Here is a 27576-nt window from a genome sequence, read left to right as displayed (position 1 = left end):
TGCACTGCTTCTTGAAAAGATTGCTGCAGCGAAGCTGTTAGTTAACGAGAAAAACTATGAGCCACAGAAACTTAACAAAAGATTACCACTGGCGAGCAGCAGAGGTAGGTGGCTTTCACGTCTTTAAAAGATCGTCTTTTACCTCTGTCTTTTATTGAGAGCGTGCCTTTTCTACAGACACTGTTGAAAGAAGAAAGGGAGACCACTTGGGAAATAGTGGGTCTGTGTACCATGTCTTCAACTCTGGTTAATTATGAAATGTTATAGCCCTCTCAAATATGGATTTTCACTGTTGTGATGTAGAAGTATGCATGAGAAACATCAAACCTGTCTCTTTGAGTCTCTTTTTTTCAGCTATTAAGTGTGAAATGGTGCATTTCTTAGAAATTCACCTACAGGCTATAATCAGAATTTCAAATTAGTGGCTTGGTTCTGATTAGCTTGTGGAGAGAAGTTGGTGTACAAACATGGTGCACATCCAGAGCAACAGGTAAATTTACCAATTTCCAGCAGATTTTATTGCAATTTAACAAAATAACTTGTGGCAATTGAACATCAGGCAAAGTGAGATGATATCATTTTCAGGTCTCTGAAGGCAGTTTAATAATTATTTTTCAAAGCACAGAATACAGTTGAGAGCTGTTGTGTGCACTCTGCCTTCGCAGCTAGTTAGGTTTACCATTTACTCTTATTTTGCTATGTCCACTTTTCGTCTCAACATGATATCTGCATTTCTCTCAAAATCTACTGAGCCTGTTGTCCCTTTTAACACACTGTGTCTGTATTTCCTTTGCACTTTGTTATTTTTCAAGTTCCCACTCACCAGGGCAGTATTGATCCGGATTTCTTTCTCATCATAACATGTTTACACTTCCCTTCCCATCAGGTTGTGTCATGTTAGCTCTACTCTTGTATCTCACTTTAGCAGTTTGTATGTATTACTGTGTCTTTCCATAAAGTAATAAGACACTGAAAACAGAGGGAATTTTATCCTCCCTGTGTAATACTCATTTCCACATGAAGGTTTCTTGGTTTGATTTGAGTGAAGATTTCACTCACCTCACAGAGTCATAGATTTTTTTTACAGCCAGGAAAAAGGCCCTTTGGCCCATTGTATTCATGCTAGGCATCAAGCATCTATCTATTCTAATCCCATTTTCCAGAATTTGCCCTATAGTCAATTATTAACAATTATAAAGAAATACTTCTTAAATGTCTTGAGGGTTCCCACCCCCACTACCCTTTTAGGTAGTGGATCCCAGATACCCACTACCCTCTGGGTGAAAAAGTGTTTCCTCAAATACCCTTTGCATCACCTGGAAGGAGAAAGTGAGGACTGCAGATGCTGGAGATCAGAGTCAAAAAGTGTGGCACATGGAAAAACACAGCAGGTCAGGCAGCATCCGAGGAGCAGGAGGGTTGATGTTTCAGTAAACTTGAGGTGGTGCAGAAAAGATTCACAAGGATGTTGCCAGGGTTGGAGGCTTTGAGCTTTAGAGAGAGGCTGGATAAGCTGGAGCTGTTTTCCCTGGAGCATCAGACACTGAGGGATAACCCTATAGAGGCATTTGAAATCATGAGGAGCATGGATAGGGCAAATAGCCAAGGTCTTTTCCCCAGGGTAAGGGACGACAAAACTAGAGGACATTGGTTTAAGGTGATAGGGAAAAGATTTAAAAGTGATCTTAGGGGCAACTTTTTCATGCAGAGGGTGGTGCACGTATGGAATGAGTTTCCAAAGGAAATGGTGGAGGCTGGTACAATTACAACATTTAAAAGGCATCTAGATGGGTATATGAATAGGAAGGATTCAGAGGGATATAGGCCAAGTGCTGGCAAATGGGACTAGATTAGGTTAGGATATCTGGTTGGTGAGGACGGGTTGGACCGAAGGGTCTGTTTCCTTGCTGTACAACTCCTTCCCTTAAAACTGTGCCTCCGCGTTACTGACCACTCGACATAGAATCCCTATCTATCTTTTCCATGTCCCTCAGAACTTTATACATTTCAATCAGATGTTCCCTCATCCTTCTCTGTTGTAAGGAAAACCTTAGCCTATGTAGTCACTTATCATAGGTGAGTTACTCCAGTCCAGGCAACATCCTGGTGAATCCCCTCTACATGCCCTTCAGTGCAATTATATTCTTCCTAGAGTGAGGTGACCAGAATTGTACTCAGTGTGTCAAATGTGGCCTAACTAACATTGTGCACAGCTAGCGAGTTTTGAGAAGATTTGTAGCTCAGGTTGAGTTTCTGAATGTAGGTCTGCTCGCTGAGCTGGAAGGTTTGTTTTCAGACATTTCATCACCATACTGGGTAACATCATCGTGAGCTTCCAGATGAAGTGCTGGTGGCATGGCCTGATTTCTATTTATGCGTTTAGATTTCCTTGGGTTGATTTGGATCCCATTTACCACTCCATGGGAAAAAAAAACAGGAAATGATGTCACCACAAGAAATGACATCACTACATGAAATAACATCAGCAACCCAAGGAAACATAAACACATAAATAGAAAGTGTGCCATGCCATCAGTGCTTCATCTGGAGGCTCACTGGTGATGTTACCTAGAGATGGAAATGTGTTGCTGGAAAAGCGCAGCAGGTCAGGCAGCATCTAGGGAACAGGAGAATCGACGTTTCGGGCATTAGCCCTTCTTCAGGAATGAGCCCTCATTCCTGAAGAAGGGCTAATGCCCGAAACATCGATTCTCCTGTTCCCTGGATGCTGCCTGACCTGCTGCGCTTTTCCAGCAACACATTTCCATCTCTGATCTCCAGCATCTGCAGACCTCACTTTCTCCTCGGTGATGTTACCTAGTATGGTGATGAAACGTCTGAAAATGAACCTCTCAGTTCATCAAGCAAATCTATATCCAGATCGTATACAGCTCCACCACAACCTCCCTGCTCTTGTATTCGATGCTTTGACTAATAAAAGCAAACATCATATATGCCTTCTTAAGCACCATATCTACCAACCCTACTCCCTTCAAGGATCTATGGATATACACACCAAGGCCCCTCTGTCCCCAGTGTCTGGCCTCTCAGCCTATACTCCCTTGCCTTGTTAGTCCTTTCCAAAAGCAATAACTACAAGTTTCTTCAAGCAGTTCTATTAGCAAGTAATATTCTAAATGAACATAAGAAACTTAGTATTGGAGAGTTTCAGGAGTCTTGATTTCCAATCAGGATGGGACCTGAGGTTGTGTGGAGAGTCAAAATGGGGAGCAAATCACCTCACCTCTACTTGGCATGTGATGCTTGAGGGATGACACAATGTCACTAACATAAGCTGAAGAAGTGGAAATGACACCAACACAAATGGGCAGGATAAAATCCACTGGGATGGGAGAAGGGTCTGGGCAGGAGTTCAGGCCTCCACTGCTGCTCCATGGAAGCTTACACCAACATTTGGGTTTGGGTTACAGAGTCTGTGATTAAGGATCAGCAGGTTAAATTACCATCTCGGCACTGGTCAGCGTAATGGAACTGGGTATGTTTCTAACAAAATAGCAGAACAGGGCAGAGGGGCTGAATGGCTTATTCTTCATGTCTCTACATTACTACATGCTGAATTATTAGTATTAATGATGGGATGGGAATGATGCTGAATGCCTCTCTCCCATTGGGAATGGTGCAGGTGGCTGCCTTCAATTCATTCCCATGTCGGTGAGCTGGACTCCTGTCCACACCCTCCAGCCGCTATCACTTAGGGCACTCATCCTGTGTTGGGAATTTGCACAACTCAGCCCTCCTGACTCAGGGAGTGAAAATTTGACCTGATGTTTAACGCGGTTCAGAGTCGCAATTTTTCTGAAAAGTGCTCCTGTAAATTTTGGTGTATCAAAGGTGCCATGTAAATGTTGTTGAAGTGAGCATAACTATTGTGGGCTGCAGCAATATGTCTTCACTTCACATGACACAATCGATTTCAGGAGGATCTCTATCTGGTTAATGAAAAAGTTAAGAGCACGAATTCTTGATTCAGGCTGTGTAAGGAGAGGAGATGGCCTAGTGGTATTATCACTAGCCTGTTAATCCGGAGACCCAGATCATATTCTGAGGAATGGTGTCCACAATCCTACCACAGCATATGGTGTAACTTGAATTCAATGAACATCTGAAATTAGGAATCAGGTGAGCTAGTTTGTAGTTCATTAACATCCTTTAGGAAAGAAAACTGCCATCTTTACCTGCCCTACATGGGACTCCAGACCCAGAGCAATGTGATTGACTCTTAACTGCCTGGTGAGCCAATAAATGTGAATGAACAAAACAAAATGTAAAACAAATTTTGAGCTTTCAATTAGTAAAATTTGAATGATAAGAAAATATTCCAAATATTGGGAGATCCATACTGAAAATCCATCATGTGGCTCACTCAAATCAGCAGGTTAAATTACCATCTTGGCACTAGTGATATTGGTCAGTGTAATGGAACTGGGTATGTTTCTAATAAAATAGCAGAACAGGGCAGAGGGGCTGAATGGCCTATTCTTCATGTCTCTACATTACTACATCCTGAATTATTAGTATTGATGATGGGATGGGAATGTTGCTGAATGCCTCTCTCCCAGTGGAAATGGTGCAGGTGGTGAGGGGGGGAGTGGACTAATGTTCATGCCAAATGATTCGGAAAAACGGCACATCAGTGCAATTATATTCTGCTCGTTTTAACCTACATCTGTTGATGTGTCCCATTCCTGTAGCCGGCGAGGGAACTCATTTCCATAGAAATAGGTTAGCTTCCTGCTGAAAGACAGCAAGAGCATTTCGTAGTCCACACTGAAATGGGCTACTTACATAGTTTCAGTGTTCATGAACAGTTGCTTCTGGGCATTTCTGCATTGCAATAACTCGCACTGTTCTTTTTGCGGATCCAAGTTTATAATTTGAAGTGTCCACAGATTGCAGACTGCCTCCATTGGCACTAGTAGTTTGTCCTGCACTTTGTGTTATTTCATAACACAAAGTGCAGGACAAACTACTAGTGCCAATGGAGGCAGTCTGCAATCTGTGGACACTTCAAATTATAAACTTGGATCCTCGTGTTATTTACACTACACGAGGAAAATGTCTCACGTGCAAACGATTATCAAGAGCAAGGTTTCAACATTGCTGCCCGGAGAGGAATTCTTCACTGGTATTCTTCGTTATGTCAGCTTTCGAATGTTTGTGGAAGAATTTAGTTTAACTACTTTGTGATGCACCATCAGTTTGGACCCAAACCCTTTGCAGTTTTACTGGTGCAAATTTGATAATGGGTTAAAATGGTCAAAAATAGTAACCTATTTATAATGAGGTAAACCTGTTACAGGTATCATTACAGTTGTTATGGGTCGGACAATCCTAAGCTATGCATGAGATGTGAGTTCAAATTCTACAGGGAATCCAAAAGAAATGCAATAAAATGCTGATGTTAGCATTGGAGATCGCAGGTGAAATCTTGTGCTCTTCCCAGTTGTCAGAAAAAAATGAGTAGGGGATCTTAATTGTGCGGGAGGACAATATCAGAATCCTGAAATCAGGATGGAAGTTTGCAATTCAGGTCTGACAGCTCAAAGGTAGACCAAGTTAAAAATCACACAACACCAAGTTATAGTCCAACTGGTTTATTTGGAAGTACAAGCTTTCATATCACTGCTACCTGACAAAGGAACAGCGCTCTGAAAGCTAGTGCTTACAAATAAACCTGTTGGACTATAACCTCGTGTTGTGTGATTTTTAACTTTGTCCACCCCAGTCCAACACTGGCTCCTCCATATCACAACTCAAAGGGAACTTGAGCTTCCCAATGTCAGACATGCTCACTGTCAGGAAAAATGAAGGTCCAATCTGGGTTATCCCGGATATAACAGCCATGGCGGATGGTAGATCTGGGCTAGCACTGGTCAAGAGGGACACCATAGGATGTGCTGGGTTGTTAATGAGGCGCGTTTGGAACCTTAGTGAGACAAAACTTGCCAGACCTTGCAGAGAGAAGTTCTCCATGATACTGACAAAAATGACACTTTGTGGAAGTATTAAGTTTCAGCCCAATGCTTATCAAGAGAGCTTTCCCATTGTTAATTGATCACAGATGTGTGAGGCAAGACCAGTTTCTAAATCATGCACTTCACAGAATCTTGGTCTTTGTCACTCGCTTATGAAGATGAGGTGCAGCAGCATAAGTAAAGCATCAGTATCTCACGAAATGAAACAGCACTCACCCCACCCTCCAAGACATCATTCCCCATCTCCATCTCCTTACCTTTCCTCTTCATTGTTAACTTTTTCTCTCTCCTGTATCTCATTTTGCTCTATTTCTTCATGAGTACTTTTACCATATTCCCTCAATATTCCATCCTGACCAGAGAGCTGCTTTTACATGCTGTTGATGGGGACCCCTGTTTCTGTAACAACACTCACCCCTACAATTTGGCATCATAATCTTCTAAATTGACAACATAGAGCACTGAGGGGAGCAGAGGGTGTTGAGTTTTATTAACATGCTCTTTCCAGTGGATCCAAAACTATTAATGCTTGGTAAGTAGGAAGGCGTTAGTGAATGTATATACTTGAGCTGAGTAACCAGTATTTGTGATAAATTGTGGGTTGAGAAACATTCATAGGAAAACCATGGGACCTGATTCTAACTGTGTATAAAAGTAATGTTACCATAGTCCTGCTGTCTCATTATAGAGACACAGATAGCTGTGCTTTAACCTGAGGGTCACCACACCTCAGGTGAGGGGAGAGGTTGAGAAAAGCAAAGCTTCATAGTTACCTCAGCCAGTGCAATAATTGAACCCATGTTTTTGATATCACTGTGCATAGTAAACCAGCTATCCAGCCAACTGAGCTAACTACGTAAATGTGACAAGGTCTTGAGAGAGTTGGAATTAGGCCTGATGGTGGCTGAGAACAATGAAAGGTTTAATAAACATTTTGGTTTAGTTTGCATGAACAACATCTATTTACATCTAATTTTATTCAGAATACATCATTCTTTACTTTGCAAATGGGATGTGTGCACTGCTGGCTGGACCAGCATTTATTGTCCATTCCTAATTGGCCCAGAGAAGGTGGCATTGTGGTGATTTCTGGAACTGCTGCAGTCCTTGGCAGTCCTTGGGTATAGGGGCACCCACACAGCTGTTAGAAAGGGAGTTCCTAGACTTTGACTCAGCGACTGTGAAGGGGCTGTTATGTGGTTCTAAGCCAGAATGGATGGCTTGGAAGGGAATATATAGTTAGTGTTGTACCCCTGTATCTGCTGAACCTGTCCTTTGAGGTGGTAGAGGTGTCAAAGGAACCTTAGTGAGTTGCTTCAATGCATCTTGTAGAAAGTACCCATGCTGCCACTGTGTATGACTGTGAAGGGAGTAAGGTGGAAGGTGATGGAGAATGTGCCAATCAATTGAGCTGCTTTGTCCAGATGGAGTTGAGTTTCGTGAAAGTTGTTGGAGCAACACTCATCCAGAGAAGTGGACAGAGTGCTACCCAAATCCTAATTTGTACATTTAGATGACATGATTATTACTCATTATTTACCAGCTCAAATTTAGATATTGTTAATGTCTTGCTGCACTTGGACATCGACTGCTTCAGTATCTGAAGAATCATGAATGCTGCTGAACATTGTGTAAATCATCGGCAGACATCCCTACTTTATGACAGAGGGAAGGTCATTGATGAAACAGCTGAAGGTGGTTAGGCCTAGGACACTACCATGAAGGACTTCTGCAGGGATGTCCTGGAGCTGAGATGACTGATCTCCAACAACCACAACCATCTTCCTATGTGTCAGGTATGACTCCAACTATCAGAGAGTTTTTCCCCTCCTTCCCATTCATTCCAGTTTTGCTAAGGGTCATTGATGCTATATATTACTTTGATAAACACTGTCTTGATGTCGAGAGCGGTCCCTCTCACCTCATGTCTTCTCATGCAATTCAGATCCTTTCTCCATGTTTGGATCAAGGCTGTAATGAGACCAAAATCTGGCCTTGGTGGTCTCCAACTGGGTGTCACTGAGCAGGTTATTTCTGAGCTGGAGTTGCTTGGTAGCACGGTTAATGACACCTTCCTTCTCTGCTGATGATCTAAAGTAGATTGATGGAGTGGTAATTGGCTGGATTAAGTTTGTCCTGTTTTTTGTGTTCAGGACATACCTAGGCAATTCCTCACATTGTCGGGGAGATGCCAGTGTTGTAACTGTACTTGGGAGAGCTTAGCCAGGGGAGCAGCAAATTCTGGAGCACCAGTCTTCAGTACTATCCCTCGAATGTTGTCAGCATCCATAGCCTTTTTCAGACTGGAATTGAGTGCCTTCAGCCATTTCTTCATATCACTTGGAGTGAATCAAATTGGCTGAAGTCTGGTATCTGTACCTTCTCTTTTGCTGTGCAATAGCCCTGTCTATTTGACTTGTAAGTTGTGCAGCATTGTACCTTCATCAGGTTGACACCTCAATTTTCACTACACCTGGTTCTGCTCCTGGCATACCCCCCTGCACTCAATCCTGAACCAAAGTTGATCCCCTGACTTGATGGTACAGGGGATATTTATTGGGTCATGAGGTTGCAGATTGTGTTGGGAGTACAATTCTGCTGCTGTTGATAGCTCACAGTGCCTCATGGACGCCCAGCCTTGACTTGCAAGATCTGTTCAAGGTCTGAGCCATTGGCATAGTGCCATACAACATAATGGAGGTTATCCCCAGTGTGAATTGTGTGGTGATCACTCTTACCAATACCGCAATGGATGGATACATCTGCAACGGGCAGACTGGTGAGCATAAAGACAAATTGGTTTTTCCTTTTTGTTGGTTGCCCACTTGCCCACTTGCCGCAGACTAGTCCAGCACCTACGTCCTTTAAAATTTGAACAACTCAGTCCGTAGTGGTGCTGCTGAGCCACTCTGGTTTGTGAACATTTAAGTCCCCCACTCAGACTGCATTCTGCGCTCTTGCTACCTTCAGTGCCTCATCCAAGTGCTGTTCAACATAGGGAAGCACGGGTTCATCAGTCAAGGGAGAGTTGTATGTGGGATTCAGTAGGAGGTCTCCATGCCCTTGTTTGACCTGATGCCATGAGAATTCATTGGCCCAGAGTCAATGTTAAGGTATACCCGAGAACTCTGTGGGAAGCTAGAGAAGTGATTGCTGGACCTCTTGCTGAGATATTTGTATCATTGATAGTCACAGGTGAGGTGCCAGAAGACTGGAGGTTGGCAAATGTGGTGCCACTGTTTAAGAAGGGCGGTAAAGACAAGGCAGGGAACTATAGACCGGTGAGCCTGATGTCGGTGGTGGGCACGTTGTTGGAGGGAATCCTGAGGGACAAGATGTACATGTATTTGGAAGGGCAAGGACTGATTCGGGATAGTCAACATGGGTTTTGTGCGTGGGAAATCATGTCTCACAAACTTGATTGAGTTTTTTGAAGAAGTAACAAAGAAGATTGATGAGGGCAGATCAGTAGATGTGATCTATATGGACTTCAGTAAGGCGTTCGACAAGATTCCCCATTAGATTAGCAAAGTTAGATCTTACGGAATACAGGGAGAACTAGCCATTTGGATACAGAACTGGCTCAAAGGTAGAAGACAGAGGGTGGTGGTGGAGGGTTGTTTTTCAGACTGGAGGCCTGTGACCAGTGGAGTGCCACAAGGATCGGTGCTGGGCCCTCTATTTTTTGTCATTTACATAAATTATTTGGATGCGAGCATAAGAGGGACAGTTAGTAAGTTTGCAGATGACACCAAAATTGGAGGTGTAGTGGACAGCGAAAAGGATTACCTCAGATTACAACAGGATCTTGACCAGATGGGCCAATGGGCTGAGAAGTGGCAGATGGAGTTTAATTCAGATAATTGCAAGGTGCTGCATTTTGGGAAAGCAAATCTTAGCAGGACTTATACACTTAATGGTAAGGTCCTAGGGAGTGTTGCTGAACAAAGAGACCTTGGGGTGCAAGTTCATAGCTCCTTGAAAGTGGAGTCGCAGGTAGATAGGATAGTGAAGAAGGTATTTGATATGCTTTCCTTTATTGGTCAGAATATTGAGTACAGGAGTTGGGATGTCATGTTGCGGCTATACAGGACATTGGTTAGGCCACTGTTGGAATATTGCATGCAATTTTGGTCTCCTTACTATCGAAAAGATGTTGTGAAACTTGAAAGGGTTCAGAAAAGATTTACAAGGATGTTGCCAGGGTTGGAGGATCTGAGCTACAGGGAGAGGCTGAACAGGCTGGGGCTGTTTTCCCTGGAGCGTCGGAGGCTGAGGGGTGATCTTATAGAGGTTTACATAATTATGAGGGGCATGGATAGAATAAATAGACCAAGTCTTTTCCCTGGGGTCGGGGAGTCCAGAACTAGAGGGCATAGGTTTAGGGTGAGAGGGGAAAGATATAAAAGAGACCTAAGGGGCAACTTTTCCATGCAGAGGGTGGTACGTGTATGGAATGAGCTGCCAGAGGATGTGGTGGAGGCTGGTACAATTGCAACATTTAAGAGATATTTGGATGGGCATATGAATAGGAAGGGTTGGAGGGATATGGACCGGGCACTGGCAGGTGGAACTAGATTGGGTTGGGATATCTGGTCAGCATGGACGGGTTGGACTGAAGGGTCTGTTTCCATGCTATACATCTCTATGACTCTATGACTCTATATTAGTAAGGAGAACTTTGCAGGATCAACAAGGTGGTGTTTGCCATTATCATGCCAGGAAACTAGGTCAATGTCAGGTTGGTTTGGCCTGGTTTAGACTCTGTAGCAGTTTGACAAAATAGAGTGGCTTACGAAGCCATTTCAGATGGCAGCTAAGAGTCAACCACATTGCTATTGGTCTGGAGTCACATGTAGATCAAGTAGGGATGGGAGATTTGCATCCGGAAGGACATTCATGGACCAGATGTCAAAATGGGCTTTTACAACAATCAATGATAGTTGTCATGGTCACCGTCACTGAGGTTAGTTTAATATTCCAGATTTATTGATGGAATTGTAATATAACAGCTGCTGTGTAAGGACTTGCACCCATTTCCTCTAACCATTAGAGCTGGACCTTTCACGTACTAGTCCAGGGACATTATCACGGTGCCATCTCCCTTTATACCATGCACTATAAACAAAAATCAGTGTGCCTGGACAACTAAGTTGTAAAATTGAATGTGACTCAATGGTAACAGCCTGCATTAGAATAATCTAGAAAATGATATCTGACCCTCACCGTCTGGGGAAATTTTGATCATTTTCAGCATTAACTATTCCTCAGAATTCCTCTTTTGTATTATCTTAATCATTCTAGATATTTTGTTACTTAGTCATTTTGCTGAAATTTTGACTTTCAAATTCTGACTGTCATCTCTTGCTCCTTAAATGGGGATCCATTCCATTGTCGATAAGATGACTTTATCTTTTGTAGACATTTTACTGTATTACTGTCACCAAAGCTTACAACAGGGATTTGCAGCTTTCACTTCCTACTGTTGTAAGGCATCAACATTTCTACCGCAAATTTAGTGCAATTGTGACAAACATTGAAATCTAGGAGCTAATTGCCCCATTGGTGACAATAATGAGGAGTTGCCTAATTCCCAGTGACTTGGATTCATACCAACATTTACAATTGCTGAGAAAACTGTCTCTGTTGCTGTTCTGCTGAATGCCTGAGAATTAATATCATTCCAATATATGGATTCCTTACTTATATAAAAAATAATGAGCCTTACTTTTGTGACTGAGCTTGGCAATTCATAATATTAAGTGATTAGTATGAAAAAGATTCTGCTCAAAGCACATCATTGCTCTAAATACATGTGGAATTTGATTGAGCGAATACCTGTTTAAATAGATTACCAGTGAGAGATTCTGGAGATGCAGCCATTTAATACACATCGTGTAATGATGCAGGAAAAATAGGGCATTTCCTCATTTCCTAATGTGCAGTCTTCACTGAGTGAGCTTTGAAATTATTATTCTGACTTAATGCATTTTAAGAATAGCTCCTGCAATATTGAGTGGACTAACTTCAGTAGTAAAACCTTGTGGAGAATTTTATTAATTAATGTCATCTGATTACAATAACACCTTACATTTATTTAGCCTCTTTAACGTGATGCAACATTACAAGACACTTCACAGGTCAGTTATAGAGCAAAGTGTGACAGCCAGCTATATAAGGAGGTCCAACAGTAAATGACTAAAATGAATTGAAGGTGTAGGTTCTAGGGAGTTTTTCATAAGAGGGGAAAGGTAGGAGAGGTAGAGGATTTTATAGGAACATAGAAGTATATTAACAAGACTAGGTCATTCAGCCCCCACCATTCAAATCATGGCTGATATGTCACCTAACTCCATCTACCTGCCCTGGCCATATCCCTTAATGCCTTTAGTAACAAAAACTTATCCATCTCAGATTTAAAATCCACAGCAAATTGAGCATCAACTGTCATTTGTGGAAGAGAGTTCCAAACATCTACCATCCTCTGTGTGTAGAAATACTTCCAAACATGTCTCTTTAACTATCTGGCCCTAATGTTTAGGCTCTGCCCTTGTTCCCAACCAGTAGATCTAGTTTATCTACCCTGTTACCCTTTTCCTGTTAATATCTAGAAGACTTTGATCAGATCATCCCTTAACCTTCTAAATTTGAGGGTAGACAGGCATAATTTGTATGATCTCTCCTTATCACTTTACTCCTGAAGTCCAATAATCATTTTCGTAAAACTACGTTGTGCACCCTCCTAGGTCAATATATCCTTCCTGAAGTGTGATGCTCAGATCTGCTCCCAGTACTCCAAGTTCCAGAGCATCAGACCTTGGCTGTCAGTGATGAAGCAATTGACATCTGGGAATGCACACTGGGAATATTACATCAAGAGAAAAGAACATGAGAAAAGTAGATACCTCAAAGGAGCACAAGGTGATTCAAGAGAGAGAGACAGGAAGAAGTGATAGGGAAAGATGAGAACGTGAAGGAATCTGAATTTTAAAATGGCGGCATTTCTTTAAAAAGTGTCATTGCAGGTCAACAAGCATAGGAGGGATGGGTGAATGGGACTTGGTGCAACTTAGCAGAGGGGCTACAGAGACCTGGATGGTTTCATGTTTACAAATTGCAACAGTCATTAAATGCACCAGCAGACTCTCCCATCTGCACAAGTTTAGAATGGAAAGGCAATACCGAATATTCTTTACTTTGCAGATCTTCTGATGCGCTTCCTGACAAAGAACATGATTGAAGAGCACAATAGAACATTCTCAGATCCTTGGCAGGAATTGGGTGAAGCGAGTGCTGAGAGATCACCATGTGTTCTGGGAGTTGTCCCAGTCATTTACTATAGTGTCCTGCTCTGTCTGGGGTTACCTGGTGAGTGAAAACATCATCTCTTTCACATCAATCATTCCTGCAGTATTGAGAATTCATTCTCGTTCAAATGAACATTTGCAACTGCAATTTAGCAGTGTCACTGGTTCCGTTAAAGAGAGGATAGGCTGTTCAGCAACAAAGACTTGCATTTATGTAGCCTCTGAATGTAGAGACATCTTCCAAGATTCTTTAATGAAGTAAAATTAGAAGAAAGAGTCAAAAGACATTCGGGGGCAAATTAATCAGATTGTTTGACTGGCAAGAGAGTCAAGGGTTACAAGGAACAAGCTGGGGAGTTGGACATGAGATGATGTTGGATATTTTTAAACTTATAAAGGAAGATGCTTCCTTGTATCTGAAGTATAAAATTGCTTCTACTGAACAGTAAGAGAAAAACATAAATTCAAATCATCACATCAGCATTAAAAGGGAGATTTAGAAAAGAATTGCTTCTCAGCATGTGGAATTTTTGCTGGGAAGGGGTATATAATTATAAGATTTGTGCCTTATTCTGTCCAATGAATCTGCAGCATTCTTATTAAAAATATCACATCAGTGCATCAACAGTGAGGCAATGATGTTCTGTGTTCCTCTAAGGCATGGTAGCATTTGTTTGCTGATGACTTTTTAAACTGATGGACGTTAATGCATCATTTAAGTACTGGACTCACGTGTGCTGGAATATTAAATTTGTCTGTAAATCCAATTTATTGCAAGTGCTCCACTGAGCCAATGGCAGCACATGCGGTGAAGCCAAATCGATAGCTTGCCAAGTATCAGCCATTTGAAATAGGTCACAGATGATGTGAAGCAATAAAATAAATCAAGGCAGCAATCTCAGCCTTCAGACAAATGGATAAAACAATGAACACTACAATTCTTTCTAAAACTTTATTTTTTCTTCAGGCTGTTAAAAGCCATAATTGTTGAGGCATACTTATCAACAAACATCTTGTTGGAACAACCAGTCCTAACGTTCATGAAATTAGATTTGAGACTTTACTGACTTTGACTTGGTGGATAAATGCTAAGGTGTCCCAAAGCACGGAACATGTATAATGGATCCAAGAATCACATTATGTTCCAGATTCGGACAGATACATTGTTAATTTCCTTTCCTAAATCTATAATTGAATTTATATTAGCAGCTCACTGGTGTAAGACCTCAGACCTGACCAAGATTAATGAAGAATGAGCTCCATTTAATGATTCACTGTATTATAATAGATTCCAATCTACAGCCGGAGCAAAACATCAATTGTGTTGCAATTCAAGACTATAATATAGACTATACAATAAGATAATGTATGTACAACTATTTAACTGATCAATTCAGTTCCAATTTAATCCTTTCTTGCTGAAATAGCTAACTTCCCTCTGGCTGAAGCAATATGAGCCCTTTTTTTCAATCGTTTTTCAGTTCATTCTTGGGGTCGACTTTGGTTGTTAAATTATTTTCTGATTGTCTTCTTTAATCCAAAATGTCCAATGGGACTTTTTGAGATTTTTCTTTAAACCATGGAGTGAAAGCCCATCCTGACTTGCTGACACAGTCTAGGTTTCTGGAGCCCTAACCCTCAAGCTTTCTCTTAGCTTGCACCTTCCCCCATGCATTTGTGATTCCCTTGTAACATTACATCCTTAATCTTTTATTGACAGAGGGAGAAGTGGAGCAACTGGCCCATTTCACATTCCCATCTCTCTCTCACCATAATTAGCAACTACTTTCTCTTTTGTTCGGATACCCGCACAGTCTCTTTCACTCACTCCTCCTCCCCCTCGGTCAACAGCATGAAAGCCATCATTTTTGGTTCTGAAGAAGAATCAAATTGGACTCCAAATACTAACTCTGTTTCTCTCTCCACAGATGCTGAGTTTCTACACTAATTTCTATTTTTATTTCATATTTGTAGCAGCTGTAATACTTTGCTTTTATACTACTTTCATGTTCAATCCCTCTCATACTAAAGAATAGAATACCATTAGACCATAAGACCATAAGACATAGGAGTGGAAGTAAGGCCACTAGGCCCATCGAGTCCACTCTGCCATTCAATCATGGCTGATGGGCATTTCAACTCCACTTACCCGCATTCTCCCCGTAGCCCTTAATTCCTTGTGACATCATGAATTTATCAATCTCTGCCTTGAAGACATTTAGTGTCCTGACCTCCACGGCAATGAATTCCACAGGCCCACCACTCTCTGGCTGAAGAAATGTCTCCGCATTTCTGTTATGAATTTACCCCCTCTAATTCTAAGGCTGTGTCCACGGGTCCTAGTCTCCTCGCCAAACGGAAACAATTTCCTAGCGTCCACCCTCTCCAAGCCATGTATTATCTTGTAAGTTTCTATTAGATCTCCCCTTAATCTTTTAAACTCCAATGAATACAATCCCAGGATCCTCAGCCGTTCCTCGTATGTTAGACCTACCATTCCAGGGATCATCCGTGTGAATCTCCGCTGGACACGCTCCAGTGCCAGTATGTCCTTCCTGAGGTGTGGGGACCAAAACTGGACACAGTACTCCAAATGGGGCCTAACCGGAGCTTTATAAAGTCTCAGTAGCACAACGGTGCTTTTATATTCCAACCCTCTTGAGATAAATGACAACATTGCATTCGCTTTCTTAATCAAGGACTCAACCTGCATGTTTACCTTTAGAGAATCCTCGACTAGCACTCCCAGATCCCTTGATTACATGCTGCACCTGCATACTAACTCATGGTGACTCATGAACCAGAATATCTAAATCCCACTCAGAAGTCGTTCTTCATTAAAGTAATACTTTGCTTTTTTCTGTTCTTCCTGCCAAAGTAAATTTCACACTTTCCCTCATTATATCTCAACTGCCCACTAACTCAACCTATCTATCTCCATCTGCAAACTCCTTGTGCCTTCTTCTCAACAGATCTTCCTACCTCTAATAAAAACTGCTGGAGAAACTCAGCAGTTCTGGCAGCATCTGTGGCAAGAGAAACAGAGTTAATGTTTCGAGTCCAATGGTACTTCTTCAGAACTTTTACTTTCCTCCCCACCTTGGTGTTTTCTGTATATTTAGCTGCCATGCTTTCACTCCCCTCCTCCCGGCCACTGACGTAAATTGTAAAAAGTTATGCCTCAACACAGACAGCTGTGGGATGCTACTTATTACCCGCTGCCATATCAGGCAAAAACCCAAAGCCAGCGAGCCAATCTTCTACCCATGCCCAAGAGTTCCATTTACATCATACACTTGTATTTTCCACAACAGTGTTCTATCTTATCAAATGGTCTTCAGGAAATCCAAGTATAGGAGGTCTACAGGTTTCTCTTTATCCTTTATCAAGATGGCAGCTGAGTTAAAGCACAATGTCCAGGTTCTTTAGCCCAGGAGCTTGGAGCTCATCTACTCTGCCCATTTTACTTTGTTTTCTTTCTATGCTTTTTCTTAATGTTTCCATTTATTATGGTACCTTACCTTCTTTTAACAACTTCAGTGGAAGGTGTCTTCTCCTGACCCAGGCTCAGCAATAAAGTGGCTTCCAATGGCCCAGAATGGCAGTATAAGCTTGGTACCTGGTGTGGTGGTCTCTCGGTGTGGTCGTCTCTCAGTGTGTCAGTCTCTCGGTGTGGTGGTCTCCCAGTGTGTCAGTCTCTTGGTGTAGCTGTGTCTCAGTGTAGCAGTCTCCCGGTGTGGCGGCGTTATCCAGGAGGGTTGGTGTTGTCCTGATGTGCTGGTGTTGTCGCAGTGTAATGTTCTAGTCCCAGCATGGAGGTCTCACCTCAGTGTGGCAGGGTAGTCTCAGTTCATCCAGGCGTGGTGGTCGCAGCCTGGTCCAGCCAGGTGTGGTGGTCTCAGCCTGGTCCAGCCTGGTGAGGTGGTCTCAGCCTGGTCCAGCCAGGCGTGGTGGTCTCAGCCCACACTGGCCCGTCCCAGTGTGATGGTCTCGGCAAGGCCCAGCATGGTGGTTTTAGCCCAGCTCAGCTCGATATGATGGTCTTGGCCCAGGTCGGCTCAGCGTGGTTGTCTCAGTCCGGCCCAGCCCGGCATGGTGGTCTCGGTGCGGCCAGGCCCTGTTTACCAGTGTACCCTGACCGTAGGAGCTGTTAATTAAACTGCGATGAGCTTTTACTTTTTTTTCCTTCTTACTTCTGACTTCTGTCATCAATTCAGGGACCATGGTGTGGTGACATATAAAACTTTTCACTGTATTTTTGCAAAACTACACATGACAATAAATTGCTATTCTATTCTATTATTGATATTCTACTCACAGTGCATATCAATCCATCAAAGAATTCCAACAAATTGGTTAAACATGATTTCCCTTTGAAGAAACCATGTTAATAACTCTTTCCAACTACTGTGAGATTTTCTAAGCCATAATCTCTTAAAGATTGATTCTAACACAGCTGTGACCTCTTTTTTTTTCAACAAGAGAGTGAGTGCTCACAAATGTTTCTTCTCCAGATTATAACACTTTGGTCTTTGTTGTTCACTTCAACTCCAAAATCAGGTCAGTGATGAGAAACAACTGTCACTTTTTCAGCCTTTAAGTACCCACTGGCTGTAATGATCTAGCTGTGATCATGAGCTTTTAATGTCCTCTGGCTGTGATCATGACATGCTGTCCTGGATTAAACATCCCTGACAGTTTGAAATGGAGTGAATGCAGTCCTATCTGTTAGCCCATGTAAGATTTACCACCAAGACTAGGTTCTTGATTAGATAAATGTCTTGGAGTTCATTTTAACAACATTAATAATGCATATTGCAATAATATCACAGAATTGCACATTGTCCAGGTTCTGTGCTTACTGATAGTGTTGTACATAACATACACACAATTAACTGAACGAACACATTGCACTGACCCCAATGCTTTGGAACAGTGACTGAGGGTGAGGACGGTTACCTTTATACCAAAATATCACATGTCGGGATGTCATGTAACTGTCTTAAAGATACACTGCCTACCTGGTCTGGGATCTATACAGTAACAAATCAATCATCAACCAGTCAAAGCTTATTGGCAAGGACCCAAGAGGTGACAATAAAAAATTAAGACACAGATAGCAAGACATTGATGAGTACATTGTGGCACATCCTCTGCCAGGCCTGGAGTCCATCTGAGTTGATAGAATCTTTTGGCAGAAGACACTGATCAGACTTACTGTTAACTCAGAAACAGTGAAGAGACTCCCCATTTCTGTAAACTGCAGAATAAGGCAGCAGCTTGGTTAGTGAACAATCAGCTTTAAAATTATATATACTCCAGAAACAGTCAGCCAAACGAGTTTGTACTCAATGTAATCCCTGCTCATTACATCAACTTTATCCCAGTCTTTTGGTGATATTGTTCTGTTCCCTGTCCTTTTTCACAGATACTCCTAGAATCCCGACAGTGTGAAAACAGGCCATTTGGCCCAACAAGTCTACACAGACCCTCTGAAGAGTATCCTACCCAAATCCCAATCACTCTAATTTATCCCTGACTAATGCACCTAACCCACATATCCCTGAACCCTGTTGGCAATTTAGCATGGCCAATTCACCCTAACTGCACATCTTTGCATTGTGGAAGTGAGCAACTCCTATCTCTTTGGTTCTATTGTATATACTGCTGTGCTCATTTTCTTTTGAAAGAGTTTAAGCAATTGCCTCATTCATTTTCCAGATGATGGTCAATTTGTCGTGTTTTCCTTCATTTATATTCAGTCCTGGGGATATAGCTAAAACACAAGTATACAAAGACAAACAAGCATTCTCCTTTCTCTCTCTCTCTCTCTCTATTATGCTTAAGAGCATTGAAATGGAGATAATGTTGACACCAAAGAGTGATTTCTGTAAAAAATGTATGGTTCTGCCCTGTCTCTTTAAGGTACAAAAAAGGTTACATTACAGTTTGACAGCGAGTCCCCAGTAGAATTACAGATGCTTAATGATATTGGATGAAACTACTATTCCTCAAGATGTACTAGCCTCGATATTGCTCAACTAAATTTAGATCTATCTCTTGTATGTTTAAACAAATCAGTTGTTGTTTGTTCAAATTGCAATCTGGACCAATGGAACTTCTGACTCAAACAAACAGAAGACTTCTAAATGACCTTTGCAGGATGACATATATTTCATTGGTTAATGTTAAATTTCAGGCAGTACAGAATAAGGTGCTACTAACATGACCCATTTAAAAGGGCAATAATATTTCCAAAGAGTGTCCTTTATGAGTTCACAGATTACAAACCAAAATGCAGAGGAAAGTCATCTCAACAAAGTGGCCAGCATTTGTAGAAATGATTAGGAACAGTGTATAAAGCATCAGCTAATACTCAGGGAAATTATTTTCTAAGTAACTTCTATTTCTTTGGTTCTACCGTGTAAACTTTTGCACAAATTGAATTTTTGAACCAAACTTTTAACCATAAAGTAGGGGAGGTCAACCTTTACATCCAAATAATATTGGCATAGGCACTGAAGCCCATGTTGAGTCTTTGGAACTGCTGAACCACCAATAATGACACTGACATTGATTACTGGCCGTGGTTTTGAATTCAACAGGGAATGGCTGTTCCAGTCTTTCTTCCATTATTTCTGTAGGTTAAAAAGTAATGAGCAATTGTGATGAAGAATCATATTCACCATACAACATACATGGAAAGTGAAGGATTTGGAGTAAAAAAGGAGTGAAATCAATTTTTATACACAATAATTTTTGTATGCAAAGCTACAGAATCTAGGACCAAAGGTCAGGAGTCGGTTCTTGATGAGATAGGACATTACATGAGTATATTAGGCATATTTACGAAATGGTGAAGCCACGCTGCTGATTTTAAGTTCCACTGTTAGCCGAAAATTGCATTTCCGATGAGGAACTAAAGGCATCTGAGTTATGTTCTTACAGAATTCAACATCAATAGTGGTCACATTAGTGCATCAGAGTGTCAAGTTTGGTCTTGTTGGCTTGTGTCTGCATGAGACTGATCTTCATTCTTTGCTGTTGAGTCCACATAGAGCCATAGTCTTACAGCACAAAAACAAACTTTTCGGTCCATGCTGACCAGGTTTCCTAAATGAAACTAATTCCATTTGCCTGCATTACATCCATATCCCTCTAAACCTTTCCTATTTATGTACCTGCCCAAATGCCTTTTAAATGCTGTAATCGTACCCGCCTGTACCACTTCCTTTGGCAGCTTGTTCCATACATGCACCACCCTCTATATGGAAATGTTGCCCCTCAGGTCCCTTTTAAATCTTCCCACTCTTACCTCAAACCTGTACCCTGTAGTTTTGGACTCCCTATTCTTGAAAAAAAGACCTTGGCTATTCATCCTTTCCATGCCCCTCATGATATCATAAATCTCTATAAGGTCACCCCTCAGCCTCCAACACTCCAGGTAAAACAGTCCCAGCCTATCCAGCCTCTCCTTATAACTCAAACTTCCAGTCCTGGATGCATCCTAGTAATTTCTTTTTTGTAACCTTTCTAGTTTAGCAACATCCTTTCTATACCAGGGCAACCAGAATTGTATGCAGTTTTCTATGCAGTATTGGCCTCACCAATGTTTTGTGCTGTTGCAACATCAGTGAGAGAGCCATAAAACCAAGGAAATAGTCAGAAATCACATGGCAATTTCCACACATTTAGCTTCTGCTGCAATATCTTCAGGCTATATATGGTGAAAGGAGTTTTATTCTGAGGAAGGAATATTTCTCCACTTGCCCTCTTTCACAGATGACAATGTTTAGTTTTATGTTCTTACCACCTTAGTTTTTTAAGCTGTCTCAATGACTTGTTGAATTCCTGCTGTTTACAATGCTCCACCAAGACACTCAAGCCAGAAAGGCTCAAAGACGTCACTAGTGTTGAAATGTTCATAGTTTTTCTCTCTGCAGACCTGCTGAGTCTCTCCAGTGATTTTTGTTTTCGTTCCAGGAAAGTACAAGCTAATTCCACCCTCTGTGTAGTAGCTGATATGGTGAAGGGCTGTGGCAGTACAACTGGCCTCAGTGTCCCTGATCTATCTGCTGTCTGGTTTGGGAACCACATGCTTGTGATAGTCAGGTGGGGATGGGCTTGTGTTCAAGAGTGAAAGTTGCAACTGTAGCTTAGTTTGCACAAACTTAAGGCCAGACCTTTGGTGGAGTGGGCTCAGAGAAGATTTACCAGGATGTTGCCTGGGTTTGGAGCACATTAGCTACGAAGAGAGTCTAGATAGGCTCGCATTGTTTTCTTTAACGCAGAGAAGGCTGAAGGGGGAGCCTGACTGAGGTCTACAAAGCTTCCAAAGGGCACACACAAGGTGGATAGGAAGCAGCTTATCCCCATAATTGAAAGGGTCAATAATGAGGACCAGGACGTTTAGAGGAAAACACTCTTTCAAGTTTAGCAACATCCTTTCTATACCAGGGTGACCAAGAGGGTGGTGGAATGAGGAATGCACTTCCTGGGAGGCAGGAAACCACACAGTCATAAGATATGGATGAGCACTTAAAATGTCAAAGCCAAGGGTCAAGTGCTGGAAAGTGGGGTTAGTATGGATAGGTCAGTGCAGACTCAATGGGCCAAAGAACCTTTGTCTGCTGTATTACTCTCTAATTTTACATAAGACGTTTTTTAAGTCGCTGCTCTTTAAGAATTGGAAAAAAAAGGAAACTTAAGTTGTAAGTGAGTTAAAAGAAAATACTATGTTGGACTGAAATTAAAGAAAGGTGGCACACTGGTTAGCACTGCTGCCTCACAGCACCAGGGACCTGGGTTCGATTCCAGCTTGGACAACTGTCTGTGTGGAGTTTGCACATCCTCCCCGTGTCCGCATGGATTTCCTCCGGGTGCTCTGGTTTCCTCTCACAATCCAAAGATGTGCAGGCTAGGTGAACTGGCCATGCTAAATTGCCCATAGTGTTGAGGGATATGTTGGTTAGGTGCATTAAGGGTAAATGTAGAGGAATAGGGGAGGACAATGGCTCTGGGGAGGGTTGGTGTGGACTTGTTAGGCCTAATGGCCTGTTTCTACACTGTAGGGGTTCCATGAAAAATACTGTAGATGCTGAAATTGAATAAAAAAGTGCTGGAGAAACTCAACAGGTCTTAACTTCACCTCTACTTGCACAATGGGGTCTACACTGGGTACTTTCTGAGATTCACTAAACATATGTGATCTTAGGTTCCAGATTTTGAAGAGATGCCAGATCAATACCATTGGGTCAGTCAGCAGACATGTCCAACTATCTTACTGTAATTGTACCACGTTTGACAGCTTGAAGTGAGATGTCAGTGTGACAGGGGAATGACTAGATTTTTAAATCTGTATAGATGTACACGGCTATGGAAATTCCAGCAGACCTAAATTTCAAACAAAATGCTGTCTGACATTAATATCAAGAACAATTATTTCCATTTACATGATATCTTCAACATAGCAAACCTTCCAAAGAGCTTCAGACAAAATTGTCAGACAAATCTTGACATCGAATCACACAGAAGGAAATAAAAACACCTGACCAAAGGTTTGGTCAGAAGCTTTAAAGAATATCTAGGAGGAGTAAAAGGCACTACCATTAAGGGAGAGAATTCCAGAGTTTAGGGCAGTACTTCCCAAATCTTATCATACTGTCACCCCATTTCAAGCCTTGGAATTTATCAGTGAGATTTATGAGCCCAGTTGGGGATGTGGTGAGGGGGCTGTGAGAGTGGGGGCCTGTTTGGGGAGAGTAGCTGTTCTAATTCATTCACGGCTCTGATTGAAGCTATTGTGTCCTCAGAACCCACGACCCCTAAATTTCAGCTTGTGAGTGCACTCGGGGCCACATCCACCATCTCCCCCATCCCCCTACTTTAGGGATTCCTGGTTTGGGGTCGAGATGGCACTGGAGCCAAAATGGCAATTGGGAGTGTGAAAGAGGCGAGAACTGGATGAAAAGTGCCATTGATTTCTACATTAAGACAGATCAAGGGGGTTAAACTGGCAAAATAGCCAATCTTTCACATGGTCTTTTCTGTTTTCCGTTCACATGGAAGGTATTGTCAAGATTTTTAACTGCGACCCACATAAATGTGAGATGAGGAAACAGATCTCCAAAAAGACTTGAAAATATTGTTTTTGCAAACTCCAATGAGAAGAAGGTCAGCACAGTGAAAAGTATTGACTGACAATTCGCTTCAAGCCCGTTTCACATGGTTGGTGTAGCGCAATTTCAGCCCCTGTGTGGCTTACAGGTGATAGTATGGCATGGTGCCACCTGCAGCACCTGAAGCTTCTGTTGGAACTGCCCTGTGCTCCTTGTTCCTGTGTTGACCTTTTTCTTGTCCATTCATTCCCCCAAATCCACTGGAGCGCAGATCTGCCAAGTCTGCAATGCAATAGTAAAATATATTTTTTTAAGGGTTTGGTTCTCTCCATCACACACTCTGAAATGCTAATCTTTCCAGCTTATCATTTGCTTCTTTTGACAAAAAAATGTGAAAACTGGACATTTTTAAGTGAAATTTGCTACAGTTAACTAAATGGAAACAATCAATTAATCACCATGCACCTAAACACAATGACATTTTAATACTTTTTAAGTAGCTGCAAGCTATTTGTTTGGTACAATCCACTAAATCCTGATTTTCATGACTGTAGAGGAATTTGAATTATATAAAAGGAGGCCACTTGGACCATTATAATTGTGCTAGCTCCTGAAATAGCTATTTAGTCTTAACCACTTGCTCATGTACATAATAATCCAGCATATTTTTCTTTCCAAATGGATAGTTACATGAGGATTGACTTTAAGCCCAACACGTGAATAATCATTTTGTTTATTTCTTATCATAAAGTCATCAGTCTTAATGTTTAGAATGGTGCTACTACAGGGAGGCAATAGACTAGTGATATTACTCCTGGACTGTTAATCCAGGTAATAATCTGGGGACCCAAGTTCAAATCCTACCACAGCAGATGGTCAAATATGAATTCAATAAATATCTGGAATTAAGAGTCTAATGATGACCATGTGTTGATTCTTGGGGGGGAAAAAAATTCACTAATGTCCTTTGGGGAAGGAAACTGCCATCCTTACTAGACCTACCCACTCCACCCTCCTCATCGACCTATCACTTTCACCTCCATCTTCATCTACCTATCGCACTCCCAGCTGCACCCCCCTCCCATTTATCTCTGGGCCCCCTTTGCCCACAAGCCTTATTCCTGACGAAGAGCTTATGCTTAAAACGTCGATTCTCCTGCTCCCTGGATGCTGCCTGATCTGCTGTGCTTTTCCAGCACCACTCTCTCGACTCTGATCTCTAGCATCTGCAGTCCTCACTTTCTTCATGTAACTCCAAACCCACAGTAATGTCGTTGACTCTTAACGGCCACCTGGGCAAATGGGGATAGGCAATGAATGCTGGCCCAGCTAGTGACCATCTTCATTCCATGAATGAATTTTTTTTAAAACTAAGTTTATCCAAACTAGGCATGGAGGGAGCATCCATTGCCTGTAAAGAGAAATGGTGCAGGAATTATTTGTAAGCAACTTTCCCTTTGAAGATAAAAGGAATGGAATAAAGCCACTGGCAGTGTACACAAAGCGTAGATTGGGGAAAGAGCAGAATTAATGGAATAAAATGCTTATTGAGTGCACTCTTATTTTTTATTTGAAATAAATACTGTTGTATATTTCCAGTTAGTAGTAGAAAATATTTTGTCAATTCAGATTCACAGAATAGATGTGCATCTTAACTTATCTAAGAACCAAGTCACATTTTGAATGGAATAAAGTCACCTCCTTTCTTCCAACAGCTACTTTGGGTTTGTTTTGCAATCACAAAAATTCTTGCATTTCAAGCTGTAATACCAAGACATTGACTACAAGGTAATTATTCTGAAGCTAGTAACTCACTCAAGCAGCTCTGCTTAGAGGGGTAGAATTAATCTTCAGCCAGGCATTGATAATGGGCTGCAGGAGCACTTCCACAGTGGAGACATTTATCAGATGCCTAGTGACAGTCACTGACTGAATTAATTGCACACCTCAGCACGGCAGATGTAATAGATGACTTAGATGGTATTGGTGCAGGTTGTAAATTATGGAGGATGAACATCAGAAAGGGCAGAAAGTGACTGCAAGGGAAGAAAAACGTACATTAGAAGTGATGAGGCTGGAAAGCCCATTCTGAAAAGGATGAAAGCTCATAAATTTTGAATGAAAATGGCAATTGGTTGGTACTGAGAGCAGTTTGCAGTTGGTGAATACGCAATTGGAGTTGAATGGAACTGAATAAGTGACAATACTGAAGTTTAAAATCCCTTACTTAAAATCTGTTGCCCTTGCAGTTTGGTAATGCCTGGAGTATACTGGGTGATTGCCCATGACCCTTTAATGTCTATTCCAAGGTGATATGATGCCAGCTTATTACATACCAATGGCATCATCTGCCCTATTACACAAAGTGCAGAATCATTTGCTTAACGTGTTGTTTTTGCTTTCAGTAAACATCCTGAATGTAATCGTCCTCTCACGACTGGCCAACAAGACACAGAAATCCTCTTATTGCTACCTCCTGGCCCTCTCAGCTTCAGACATCCTCACTCAGTTTTTCATCATATTTGTCGGCTTCATTTTGGAGACAGCCATTCTTCACCGAGAGATCCCAGCTACAATGGTGCATACCGTCAGCATCCTGGAGTTTGCCGCCAACCATGCCTCCATCTGGATCACAGTGCCGATGACAATTGACCGTTATTTTGCTCTGTGCCACCCACTGAAATATCGCATGGTGTCATACCCTGAACGCACTCAAAAAATAATAGCAACTGTCTTTGTCCTGTCCTTAATCACAGGTGTGCCATTTTACTGGTGGTCTGATCTTTGGCGAGTGAGTAACCCACCCACCGTTCTCGATCAAGTACTAATATGGATGCATTGTTTCATTATATACTTTATTCCATGCACAGTATTTCTGATTGTCAATTCACTGATCATCTACAAACTGAAAAAGAAGAGAGCACTGACAAGCCGTTCAGGTAAAACCACAGCCATTCTTCTCGCAGTTACTACCGTCTTTGTAATCCTATGGGCACCTCGGACCATTGTCATTATTTACCATCTGTATGTTGCATCTGTCAATAAGAACTGGAAGGTCCATCTGATGCTGGATTTGGCCAACATGTTGGCACTGATGAGCACTGCAGTCAACTTTTTTCTGTACTGCTTTGTGAGCAAACGATTTCGCACCACAGTGAAAGAGGTCATCCAGTCCCTCTGTAAACAGTGAGGGGCACACAACCCTTCTGTCACAATTGTAATCCATGAGCAAATTTGGGAAGATGACTTACCTTGAAATTGAAGACTTTACAAAACAATGCTTTAAGATAAAATATTGTAACAAGTGGATGGTTGCATGTTAGTCAAAACAAAAATCACTGTTACATTTTAAAACTTCTCCAATGCTATATGCCTTCTAGGAGTTAGTACAGTGAGATTGAAACAGAATGCATTTGCAACTCTGAATTTTAGCAACCTCCCTAACAAAGGAGGAGGGGAAGCTGAGTGAATTTTCGCACAGGGAGAAAGTGAGCACCGCAGATGCTGGAGATCAGAGTCAAGAGTGTGGTGCTGGGAAAGCAAAGAAGGTCAGGCAGCATCTGAGGAGCAGGAGAATCAATGTTTTGGGCATAAGCCCTTCATTAGGAATTGAATTTTCCCACATCCCATTTTGTAACTGACTGTCAGCTTGCATGCAACCAATATATTTTGGCAGATTTTTAACTTATGGAATAATTTACATCAATCTAATCAGAATTTTAATGGTTTTCCCCACTTTATTGAAGTGCCATTGCTAATAAAACTGAAAGTTGAGAAATCCCAGTTCTTCAAAAGAAGCTTGCATGAGTCTTTGCATGTCAAACCATCTCCCGAGGCACTTAATTAACAATCACACAGTTGGCAGTGTCATAGCTTCTTGGTAAAGTAGGACGAAAACTGAACTGAATTACATTTAGCAAACAGATTGGCTGCAAAGTTTTTTGGTGTGTTTCCAAGGAAGCAAGATCAGCCCGGAAGAGAGAAAGCTGGAGGAAGTTATGTTCATAGGGTTAGTTGAAGGAGAATGGGAGGAGCTTTGTGTGAAGCATAAGCACTGACATAGACCATTTAACCTGAATGTCCGATTTCTGTTCTGTACATTTGTTGTAGTTTATGCAACATCTCTTCGAGAGTCCTCCTGGTCAACAAAGATGA

At 41.8% G+C, this 27576-nt stretch overlaps 1 protein-coding gene across 1 annotated transcript; it reads left to right on the top strand.

The window, feature by feature from the left end:
- On the top strand, positions 1–27576 carry gpr142 (G protein-coupled receptor 142). The gene is made up of 3 exons (XM_043714944.2): positions 1–104; positions 13200–13364; positions 25827–27576. Exons 2-3 carry the CDS (start codon positions 13208–13210, stop codon positions 26609–26611), a joined length of 942 nt encoding a protein of 313 aa, XP_043570879.1. The 5' UTR covers positions 1–104; positions 13200–13207; the 3' UTR covers positions 26612–27576.

Source organism: Chiloscyllium plagiosum, unplaced genomic scaffold (assembly GCF_037043375.1).
Source record: "Chiloscyllium plagiosum isolate Xiang-an unplaced genomic scaffold, Cpla_swu_hap1 HiC_scaffold_25, whole genome shotgun sequence".
NCBI classification, from domain to species: domain Eukaryota; kingdom Metazoa; phylum Chordata; class Chondrichthyes; order Orectolobiformes; family Hemiscylliidae; genus Chiloscyllium; species Chiloscyllium plagiosum.
Note: the sequence above shows the minus strand (reverse complement) of the source record. Positions and strands in the feature narration are given on the sequence as shown.

Coding starts and splice junctions, on each gene's coding strand:
- gpr142 (XM_043714944.2), top strand. CDS start 13,208: ATGCGCTTCCTGACAAAGAACATGATTGAAGAGCACAATAGAACATTC. Junction 13,365..25,826: donor GCTCTGTCTGGGGTTACCTG/GTGAGTGAAAAC, acceptor TTTTGCTTTCAG/TAAACATCCTGAATGTAATC.